Source organism: Cnephaeus nilssonii, assembly GCF_951640355.1.
Source record: "Cnephaeus nilssonii genome assembly, chromosome: 6".
Classification (NCBI taxonomy): Eukaryota; Metazoa; Chordata; class Mammalia; order Chiroptera; family Vespertilionidae; genus Cnephaeus; species Cnephaeus nilssonii.
In genome coordinates, this window is record NC_137077.1 from 92,484,268 (window position 1) to 92,496,306 (window position 12,039).

A 12,039-nucleotide genomic window follows, 5' to 3' on the forward strand; every position below is an offset into this window, starting at 1 on the left:
GTATCATTAACTTCCTTAACTCCCTTCCTCAGACCATTTGAAATCATTATTTTACTGACTATTTTTGCCAATTGTGTGGCCTTAGCGATCTATATTCCCTTTCCAGAAGATGACTCCAACGCCACCAATTCCAACCTGGTAAGTCCACCATCCCAAATCCGTGCTTCTCTTCCTTGTTGGAGGACCGACTTGATCAGGCGGATTCGGGTCGGAATGTGGGCAAGCAGGGAAGCATGCGGGAGATGGGCCTGTGATGTGTACGCAGTGCTGTTGCGCTTAGGTCTTCGGGCTGTTCTGCTCTTCATTGGAAGCAGCACTTGTTTTATCACAGCCTGTTTTTAGAAAGAATATTCCAACTAGGTGATAGTGCGCGGTGTGTGTGTGTGTGTGCGTGTGTGTGTGTGTGTGTGTGTGTGTATGTTCGCGCGCGCAGTAGGTCCTCTGCGTGCTGCCACGCGCGGCATGTGTTATAGGGCAGGTGTTTGTGGAGTGAACTTTTATTCTCTGATCATTTGTTGTATTTAGGTGCCTCTGTTCATTGGTAGGGCTTGGTCAGGTGATCTGTAGTATCGCATGATAAATAATTTCTAGGAAGCTTTTAGGGAAGTTTGCTTTTGCAGCCAAGATATATTATTTAGTTAAAAGGGTTTTATTTTCTTGGGAAAGGCAGCTTTCCATTTGGACTGTTGAGAGGCCAGTGCTGGAGGTTTGGGGTTAGACTTTGTCCATGGAAAAAGCATGGGGAGTGTTTACTTTTGGCTGAGCATGAAGTCATTACAGAGGCCTTTGCTCCATCTGGGCATGGGAGGAAATGAGCTCTGGAATGCGGCTGGCAAAACTGGGGCACATGGGGATGCCTCTGCGACAGGCGTGCAGGAAAGTCCTGTCTCTCCTTCCCGGGCAAAGACACCTCACGTCTGTAATTCCCATCTTCCCACGTCACCAGCACCTTCCCTTAATGAGTGAGATTGGACTGTCCTATACCATCGTTTCTAACAGAAGCTGTGGGGTTACAAGGTTCTCCTTTCCATTGTTGCTGGTGCTGATGACATCATCAGCGTAATTTTTTTGCTTTTTAACCTTTGACATTTTCTTTAGCCCTTCAGCAAATAAATCTGTGCACACTTTAAACTTCTCTGCCATTTCCCAGTTTTAGGGTTAGCCCCCACTCCGTAGTGGGCAAGGTGTTTGTAGTGAGCCAGGCTTTGTGTTTATGGCTTGGCTGGGATAGGCTATGCTGGGGACAGGTTCCACAGCAGGCCAGCGAGCACTGAGCGATGACACGGCCGGAGTCAGCAGGCAGAGCATTAGTTGCAGTCCACACAGCCTTCTGAGGTGTGACCTTTCTCTTAACAGTCGAGAAGTCATTACTGTGTCAAAATAAATATAAGCAAAGCATCTCCCAAATGGCCCCTGGAAAGGCAGGCACTGCTTCCATCCATGGTACGACTTCTTTTCCGTGTGCACATGCCCTCCCCCCGCCATGGTCCTCCAAAAACCCTGTAGCTGAGCACTTAACCTGCAACTTAAAAAAAAAAGAAAAAAAAGAATCCATGTGCTGTTCTGAAGCCAGTGAAGCTTTGAGTCTACTCTAGGCCAAAGCAGTGCTGAAAGTAGGTAGAGGAGTGTGGTTTTGTCTCAGGCTCCAGAGATGGCCCCATAACAGCCTGTACCACAGAATTCATGGGAGGATGATCAGCAGGGCCACCTGGGGAGCTGCACTGGAGGGGAGCCAGGGCTGGCAGGTCCATGAACCCCCTGCCTCCGGAGCAGAGGGGCCAGCTGGAGAGCAAAGGTCGTGATGGATTACTCGAGCTAGAATGAGGTTGCCAGGTACAGAGAATGCTGGAGGGACCGCGGTTTTTAAAATCACATCCCGGAGTGATGGAAGTGCTCTAAAACTAGCTGGTTGCACAACTGTGTAACATGTAACTAAAGCAGGGAAAGAAACGTAACTAAAAATCATTGAGTTATGTATTTACCAAAGGTGAATTTTATGATATATAAGTTACACCTCAATAAAGCTGTTTTGTTTTTTTAAAGAATAACACCAGCATGCAAGCCCAAGCTTCTCAAGGCCTCCCAGTGGCAGGCTTCTCTATTCCTCTATTTCTTCCAAATGAAGGGTTAAGTAGGTGGAGGGAGAGAGGTGGTGGAGGCAGCCAGTGAACTTTGTCAGTCACGTTGCATTAGGAATTGGGGGTGCAGAAGACAGTGTGGGGGGTTGAAAAGGGGCTTCTAATTACTAAGGCAATGCCTACCTCTTTCAAACCATGGGTTAGGCAGTGATTTACTAAATTAAGGAAGTATGCTCAGGTTTCCTCCATCTGAAACACACACACACACACACACACACACACTCTGCCCTAATTCTGCCAGCTCTATCCTTGAACTTCCTTTGATGGAAATGTATACAAATTAAAAACATTATTTTTTGAGGAAGAGGCTGCATTTGCTATCCCTGCCAGTTCAATTTTGCTCTCTCCTCAGCTTCTTGCTCACTGTCTTCCATCCCATCTCTGGAATGTAGTAGAGATGGATCTCAGTTGGCAAACTCAGCAGGGAAAGAAATGGAACTTTTTTGTTACTTTCCTATAACCGAACATAATGTCTGATTTGGGACTTCCTGTGGCCCGGTGGCATAAACCTCATGTCTGTAATGCAGGGCTCTCGGGCCCTTCCCTGGAGTCGTAGCTTAGTCCTAAGGACAGCTCTAGGACCCTGCAGCAGGGCTCTTGGCATAGTCAATCCACACTTTTAGAATGGCCTTGTCCATTCATGGGCTTTGATCCATGCAGGCATTGCGGTCTCTTGTTCCCCAGCATGGTGCCTCTCCAGTTCTCCATCTCTCTGTGGCTTCTGGGACTGTGGGAACGGGGAATGGGGAAGATTTCAAGTGCCCTTTTGCAAGGACACACTCAGGGTCTCACTCATTTTTGTTTCCTTGCTGATACTTCCCTGTTTGCCATCTCGGGACCTTTGTTTGGGACAGAGTCGCCCAATAGACTCTTCATGTGGTCTCTTCCAGACTGTCATCAATGCCATGACCTACACTGGAACTTCAGTCACATTCTGATTCCTGTTCTCTGCACCCTCACTTCTCACTGGGGGTGCAGAAGACAGTGTGGGGGATTGAAAAGGGGCTTCTAATTACTAAGGCAATGCCTACCTCTTTCAAACCATGGGTTAGGCAGTGATTTACTAAATTAAGGAAGTATGTTCAGGTTTGAACAGCTGTCCTGTTCTCTTCACTGTGTCATACCTTCCCTGTGGCAGTGAAGGCCACTGACTAGATGGGGAGCCATGGGGTCAAGGAGTATTAGAAACCCTTGAAACAACCAAGCAATATCCATATCAGCTTATAGGTTGGGATATTATTCTGCTCCACGGACATAATCAACACCAGTGTTTCGGTCTGGGCCTTCCACTTCCTCGTTCTCTCCACAGCATCTTATGTTATCAAAAGTTTCTTTGCAAAATTCTTTTATCGCTCAGCTTCAGTACATAGTTAATATTAAGTCTCCTCCTGTCTCTCTCACCATTTTTTCCTGTTTCTCCTAGTTTCTCTCCTGCTTCTACAGGAACTTCTACAAGGGTTCTCTCTGGGCCCATTATTTTCTCTGCCTATACTCTGCCCTTAGTGAGCCCAGCTACTTCCACAATTTTATATCCCCTTTCTAGGTAATTTGTTCCTGGACTTATGTCTCCAACTCCAAGTGCTTCCAAAAGGCCTGGACCAGTATTTTCTAGAGCAGAGAGGCCTGGGGACCAGTACAGTGATGCCTGGCCTGCTTGGTTATTATAACCACCTGGAGAGCTTGAACCATATGGACTCCTATGCTTTGGTAGCTCTGATTCAAATTTAGTAGTTCCGGGACATGGCCTAGGAATCATCTTTTTCAAAATTCCTCATTGGTGGTGGTGGGTGTGGGTGTGGGTGGGGTGCTAAGGATCAGTCAGGTTTGAGAGCTACTGGTCTCTTGGATAGAGCCGAATTTGAGTTGGGCAGACCTCCGTCCAAATCTTGTTTTCTCTACTTTGTAAATGAATCTTAATCTGAAGTTCTTTAGTCCTTCTTGACCTCAGTTCCCCAGCCTGTTAGATGGAGGGGTCATTTCTTCACAGGGTTCTGGGGAAGAGGATAAGGCAGACAGTGACCGTAAGTACCCAGTTGTAAGTGCCAGGATGTCTTGCAAACATCCATGCCAAGAGCCAGGATGATGTTTGGGAGACTTAAAGAGGCAGCAGACCTCATGTCTAACAGGAAAGATAAACATGGTCTTATAAGGGGTCCGAATGTCAGGGAGACATGTTTTGCTCTTGGGAAGGGAATAAGAGAAGACTTCACATGGGAAGATACATTTGAATTGCATCTTACAAGAAGAGGTGATTTCCAGACCAAAAGGGGCCGAGGTATGCCCATGTGCAGAGGTCGAGTTATTGTGCCCTTTATGACCAAAGGATGGGGTACCAGTTTCCAGTGATAGAAAAGACCCAGATGATGGCCCATGCCAACAGTCAGACCTAATTGCAGGTAATGAGGAAACCCTGGGGATTTTCAGAGCGGAGAGTGCTGGGCCCAGAGGTATATTTTAGAAAGGGGGCTCTGGGGGCTTGAGGGAGGTGGCCCAGAGGGAGGCCTTGCTGTTTGTGATGAGAAAAGGAAACTGCAGAAGTCCAGGCGACAGTGACAACAGGGATGGAGAGGGAGTGGTGGATGTAGGAGGTAAACTTGCCAGGACTTGTGACCAGTTGGATGTTGTGGACAAAGGAGAGAGCTGACTCCCAGGATGGTGATGTGAGTAACCAGGTGCCATTAGCCAAGAGAATGTCTTCAGGTGTAAGGTCACAATTGAGGGGAAGGGAATGAGGGGTACAATTTGTAATTTGTTAAGTGAGGAGTCCGTGGAATGTGCAGATGGAAATGTACAATAGTCAGTAGATACAGGTCAGGAGCTCAGGAGACCATTCATGCCAAAGAGAGAGACTAGGGGGAGTAGGAGGATGGATGAGAAGGAGTCACAGACCTGGTTCAGAGCACTGTGTCAGGGTGGAGAGTGAGAGGAGGTGACCCCCATGGCTGAAACCCCAAAAGCACCAATGTGTGCAGAGTGGGTGGAGGAAGAGGAGCTAATAGAGGGCGTGAGGAAGGGCTGGCCGGAGAGGTAGGAGGGGAAAATCTAGAGAGAGGACCCTTAGAAGCTAGGGGAACTGAGTGTTGAACAATATAACAAAGGGACTGGTTGCTAGTGCAAACTCGTCTTTATATAACAACTCAAGGTCGCTTACAAGAGGACTGGCTTGACTATGAGGAGCAGCTGGGCTCAGGGTTTGTTGTAGGATGAGAGGACATTTGTAGCCTCGCTGAGGCCCTGGAATAGTAGGTGCATATGACTGTTTATTGAGCTTCAGTGACTGAAACATTTGTCTTGTCATGCCATAATGTGGTCCCCAAATCATTTAAGTGCCCCTAAAACGAAGCTTGAGAACTCCCCCATTGCTTTTATAGTACTTTTATATTTTTTAAAATAATTGCTGTTTCAGAGTCCTTCTCTGAGAAATAGTGAAGGAGAGATGATGATGCACCAACAGCTGTGGTTCTCAAACCTCAGTGCACAAGAATCATATGGAGAGTTTGGTTAAAATGCAGATTCCCAGGCCTGGTCCCCAGAGCTTTCCATTCTGTGAGTCTGGAGTGGGCCCTGGAGTCCACGTTGTTAACAGGCTCCCCTGGCGCATTTGATGCGGGATCAAGGACTGCTCTTTGAGAGTAGTGACCTAGGATGTGGCCATCGTATCCCCTTCCACCTCACACTCTCCTGTCTGCTCTTGTCTACCCACAGCTCTCAGATGAGGTGTGTCAGCTGCCCAGAGGTTTCCCACTGTATTGAGTTCAAGAATAACCTATGTAGCAAAGCACACTCACACATTAGAATTACACACACTTGCAGATTCATATCTGTCCTTACCTTGGTTCATGCTTTCTCTCACAACACTTTCCTTTCTTCCACCTACTTAATATAACCCCCGGGTATTTTTCTAGTCCTTGCTTTCCTCTCTTTCCAAGAGATGAAAAATATTTCAGTATAGAACTTTTAAAGATCTTTTTCTCATTATTTACATAAAAGTCTGTTTTATGCTCCGTCTAACATATGCTTTTGCACCCAAATCCATCATCTTTGTTCTTTTCCTCATGCTAGTGAAGCATAATGAAACCTGAACTGGCCTGTGTCATGGTGTTTCTTTCTTTATTATTCACAGTCTTGTTATTGGCAATGACACTTACTATGCAGTACATCATTTATAATATAGCAACTGTAAACCCATTCTACTAATAGCTGGTACCTAGGAGGTAAATTGTATGATGTCTGTTGAACAACCTCGGTGAGCAGAGCAACCTCATTGTGTGTGGAAAACTCCCAGTTCTCTGCTAACCCCAAAGTCCACAAAGGCTTGGCTTGAGTGAAATATTAAGAGGATATATTTGGCATTTGACCTTGTGCAAAGAACAGTGCTGTGTACTTTCTGAGCAAGAGCCAGGCTTTAAGCGGAGGTGGAGAACAGAAGGGAAGGAGTAGTTTTGGGGCTGGTTTTTCTTCTCCTTAGGCATGTGAAAGGAGAGAGCTCAAGGGGAATGAGTTCATTAGGGGGCTCAAGCTAGGCTAGGAAGGAGGTGGGGTGTCAGGTTTCCCCATTTTTTTACTTTTTTTTTTTGCTGTGAAATTGGGGAAGTAAATAAGAGTGGCATGGTAGTCAGGTTGTGAGGATTAAATGAGTTGACAGAGGTAAAATGCTTAGAAAAATGCCTGGCACAGGCAAATGTGGGTTCTTTTGGAACTCAGAGACCAGCCCCTCTGCCTGGTTCCTAAGGTTAAGTCAGGATCAGTGGCACTTCAAGCTGGCTTTTGCCTCGGAAGGGTGGGAGAGGAGACCCAAAGCTCTTGTTTCTGGCAGCTCTAATCCAGGAAGACTGGTGTGTCTGTGCACACCTCAGTGTTGTTGTCACGCTACTATGTAGTGGGGGGAAGCAAACATGCATATATGGCGAAAGATGAGTGCAAAGGGAGAGCCCTGAGTGGCCTGTGGGGACCCCACCCCCTCCCCCACAGGTGGAACAACCCTGCTCATAGTGTCGGGAGCCCGGTGTGCCTGAGGCACTGCGAAGATGAGGTTCCCCCACTCCCAGGCAGTGCTGGATTGAAGACGCCCCCACGGGGTCCTGCATTTAGACCACCAGGAGTTCTGAGATGAGTCTGAGGCCTTCCTACCAGGCTCTGAGAAGGATATGAGGCCCCAAGTCAGAGCCTCTAGTTGACAAGTGTATAAAAATGCCAGTTGGGGTGTCCCTAATCTTCCTACCATGAGCAGTGATTTCTTTTATCGTGAGGTTTGCCTAAGAGCACGAAGTCTTTGTGGGGCTCTCATGCATCAACAATAATGATCATAACAAAAGGAGATTTATTATTGCTCTCTTGTATGTGTTATCCTTAATGCACCAGGCACACACAGTACAGAAATACTAGGGTTATAAAATACACTAACCGATAATTGCAGATAATAAACCACATGGCTATTGTATCATATGCTAATTCTCTCTGCTGGGTGGTGAGATGGGGGAGAGGGGGTGGGGGAGGCAGCAGTAGAGTGTGTCTTTAGATGAGAGAATTAGGTTGACACCATCTGTTGGGAAAACTGAGTAAATCTCCCCTCTGGGGTTCCAATTGAACTGTCTGAGTGGGCCCTGGGCATGGGTATGTCTTAGCCATTCTGAAGCCAGGGTGGTAGGGGCTGACCTAGGAAGCAAGACTGGAAATATGTGCTCTGAGGTCAGTCACTTAACCTTTCTGTGTTTCTTCTGGCAAGTGGGAGTCATAAAACTTGCTTAGTCATAATAATTACCTTTAGTGAGTGACTACCAGGTGCCAGTGCCTTGCCTACAATATTTCTAATGCCCACGACAAAAATAAATTATATTATCTCTTTACTTGAGGGTAGAGAAGTTACCCCTCTTGTTCACTGCTGTGTTCCAGGGTCTTGAGCAGTCACTGGCACATGCCAGGCTCTTGTACATATGTGTTGCGTGAATTAATGGGTGAGTGAGTGAACCCTGCCAGGTAGTGAGCTTGTATTTCAGATGAGGCTACAGTATCCCAGAGAAGTTAAGTGACTTGGTGAGTGAGTGACAGAGCTGTAATTTGAGCTAAGGACTGTATGGACCCATTTCTTGGGCAATTGGCTCTGTTCTCTGGCGTATATAACATAGAATGAGGTAGATGTAAAAATGTTTTAAAGAATTAAGTACACTGTCACAGGTATTAACAGGTATTAAATAAAAACTTGATTATGTTGCAAAATAAAATTGGTAAACGCTGAAGTAACCAAAGTTAAACAAATCACTTTATTATAAGACTTCTCAGAGTGTTTAGCACTACTTAGGAATTTTTTTCTGTGTGCAGACTCTGTCCTATGTGCTTTGTGTAGATCAATGCAGTTAAGCATATTATAACCCTATGAAATGGACACTGTCATACGCAGGTGAGGACACTGATGCTCAGAGAGGAGTGGAGCAATTGGCCTCTGAAAGGTAGCTGTGAAGTGACTCCACTGTCATGTAGATGGAGGCAGTTATATCCAGGTGTATGCCCTTGGGTTCCCATGAGATTGTTGCAGCCTGATATTAAATTCCTTTCTGTTAAAAAAAAAAGAGGGGGCATTTGGACATGAAAGGGTTTCCATTACAAGGAGTGTGACTATATATGAAACATTTCCCTCCAAAATTAGTACAGATGGGTACAAAGGGAGCAAGAGGAATCACCATACTTAGACTTCAAAGCATTGTCTCCTCTTGAGCACACAATGCTTTGAAGTCTAAGTATGGTGATTCCTCTTGCTCCCTTTGTACCCATCTGTACTAGAGGAGACAATGAGTGAGATCATGTGATATTTATCTTTCTCTGATTGGCTCCTGTGTGTGAAAGTGCCTGGGCTCTCTGGACCAGGCAGGGAGTGCCTACCTTTCCAGCCCTCCCTGCCCCAGGCAGCTTGAGGAATGGTGTTCTTTGGAACACACTGTGGTAATATGCTATAATAATGCAGTGGTTTACAGCTACAGACAGAGGAGAAAACTTGTGCCCCAAGGACTGATGCCATAGGACAGAGGACAGAGCTGGGAGCACCACAGGAGAGGTTGCAAGGCCAGTGTAGCAAAGGAGGCCAGCGAGGCCCACCAGGTCCCACAGGAGCTGGTGTTCCAGACGCGAAGGCAAACTCCCTGGTGAGAGTTGTGCTTCATCTAATCAGCATAGATCCATGGAGGGCCTGGGGCATTGGTTTGACTCAGTGTTTCCTCATTAAATATTTCAGAGAAGACATTGTTTGCTCCGCCTTTGCCAGCAGGTGGGCAAGAGGAGACAATGCTTTGAAATCTAAGTATGGTGATTCCTCTTGCTCCCTTTGTACCCATCTGTACTAATTTTGGAGGGAAATGTTTCATATATAGTCACACTCCTTGTAATGGAAACCCTTTCATGTCCAAATGCCCCCTCTTTTTTTTTTTTTAACAGAAAGGAATTTAATATCAGGCTGCAACAATCTCATGGGAACCCAAGGGCAGCCAACGAAGCCCTGTCAGGACCCTAGAAACTGGAAATTTACCTTCTATTTATTTATTTTTCTTTATTGATTCCGGTATTACATATGTATCTTTATTCCCCCATTGCCCCCCCACCTCCCCCACTCATGCCCTCACCCCCCTGGTGTCTATGTCCATTGGTTAGGCTTATTATGCATGCATACAAGTCCTTTGGTTGATCTCTCCCCCTTACCGCCACCCTCCCCTATCTTCCCTCTGAGGTTTGATGGTCTGATCGATGCTACTCTGTCTCTGGATCTGTTTTTGTTCATCAGTTTATGTTGTTCCTTATATTCCACAAATGAGTGAGATCATGTGATGTTTATCTTTCTCTGATTGGCTTATTTCGCTTAGCATAATGCTCTCCAGTTCCATCCATGCTGTTGCAAAGGGTAAGAATTCCTTCTTTTTTACTGCAGCGTAGTATTCCATTGTGTAGATGCACCACAGTTTTCTAATCCATTCATCTGCTGATGGGCACTTAGGCTGTTTCCAAATCTTAGCTATGGTAAATTGTGCTGCTATGAACATAGGGGTGCATATATCCTTTCTGATTGGTGTTTCCAGTTTCTTGGGATATAGTCCTAGAAGTGGGATCACTGGGTCAAATGGGAGTTCCATTTTTAGTTTTTTGAGGAAACGCCATACTGTTCTCCAGAGTGGCTGCACCAGTCTGCATTCCCACCAGCAGTGCACGAGGGTTCCTTTTTCTCCGCATCCTCGCCAGCACTTGTCATTTGTTGATGATAGCCATTCTGACAGGTGTGAGATGGTACCGCATTGTCGTTTTGATTTGCATCTCTCGGATGATTAGTGACTTTGAGCATGTTTTCATATGTCTCTTGGCCTTCCTTATGTCCTCTTTCAAAAAGTATCTATTTAGGTTCGTTGCCCATTTTTTGATTGGGTTGTTTATCTTTCTTTTGTTAAGTTGTATGAGTTCCCTATAAAATACAAATCCCTGAATCACATAAAAGAAAAATTCTGAACACATTTCATCCTTTTCTGAGAGTGCACAGTCATTAGAAATTTCAGTCATCGAAACTTCTGTAATACTGGGAGGCCATTGGGAGGACGGAGACACCTCCAGATAGTCCAGGTACACTCTTTGGACACAATCGTCATATACCACCCCTGTGTGTGTGTGTGTGTGGGGGGGGGTCCTGCCTGTGCCAGTACTGACCCTTTTAATTTGCTGCTCCCTCTCTCCTGTGGGCTTGGAAACCAGGTGACCAAATCCATTATAATTATGTGCAAAGCAAGAGTAAATAGATTCTTAAAAAAAAAGAGAGAGAGAGAGAGAGAGTAAATAGATTCTGATTGAGGAGACACACTTATGAATAAAGTGCATTAGCTTTAATTTATGGATTTTATGACATTGATTTTGGCTTCTCAGAAGCCTTCCTCCTCTTTATTTCCTTTGTTCTTATTGGTTTCGCTATGATTGAAGTAGTTAGATTAGTGCCTTCCAACTAACGATAATAGCAGCATTAACAGTCGCCCTCATGTCGCCTATATTTACATTGTTGGTACTACTCTAAGTGTGTCACAGTGTTAACTCATTTAGTCCTCTCAACAACCCAGGAGTCCTGAATTATTATTATAATCATCCCATTTTAAAGATGAGGAAAATGAGGCACAGAGAAGTGAGCTGACTTGCCCTAGGCCACTCAGCTATGAAGTGGTAGAACTAGTATTCCAGCCCAGGTGTCTGGCTCCTCAGTCTGTGTCCTTAACTGCTATGCTATGTGACCCTTCTAAGGTGTATAAGGGAGGAATATTTTGTTTAGAATATGGCCCTTTAATTATTGGGATCTCAATTAATGTGTATGTAACATGAGATGATCTCCTTGCCAAGGGCCACCAAAGGAGAAGCCACAAAGAACTAAGGGGATGAAGGTCTCAGATTGTTGGTGTTGGTGAAAGTCTTAGGGCTGTGACCCCAGAGCCCCTTGCTAAGGCCATTTGGGAAGTGTGGGAGGTGGGTGAGGAAGAGGCTCATTTCCATCTATCACTGCCTGAGTGGGGAGACTTGGTTTTGAGGCCCTTATTCTCCCAGGGACCAGTGATTCATATTAGCTAATATCTTTGACCAAATAGGCCTAGGTCTCCTCCTAAATAGATGATAACCTTTGTTTGGGGTGGGGGACCCAGAATCAGCCTAACTTCCAGAGACAATCTTACAGCCTGAATGAGCCTTCTTGGGACTGAGTCATTAGAGGCAGGTCCTGGGAACTACCTGGATCTGCATTTGAACTGGGAGCTCTCTTGGGACCCCAGTCAATACAGTCTAGTGGCAGGGGCAGAAGCATCAGATGTGGGGTGGGGGGAACTCAGCCTTGGACAAGAGCCACGGTGTAAGGCCTCATGGCGTCTGCTCCATGTCTGTGCCTTTAGCTGCTACCCTA

The 12,039-nt window shown here is 45.8% G+C and overlaps 1 protein-coding gene across 7 annotated transcripts in view; it reads left to right on the top strand.

Moving 5' to 3' along the window:
* Positions 1 to 12,039, top strand: part of CACNA1C (calcium voltage-gated channel subunit alpha1 C) — a 590,813-nt gene that overhangs the window by 67,307 nt on the left and 511,467 nt on the right. For 3 of the 7 annotated variants that reach the window (XM_079775042.1, XM_079775041.1, XM_079775040.1), the window contains exon 3: positions 33 to 138. In XM_079775042.1, the coding sequence (XP_079631168.1) occupies positions 33 to 138 (106 nt within the window). Of the gene's footprint in view, positions 1 to 18; positions 139 to 12,039 lie in introns of those variants that run through there. The other 4 variants (XM_079775039.1, XM_079775038.1, XM_079775043.1 and 1 more) reach the window with 2 other exon arrangements.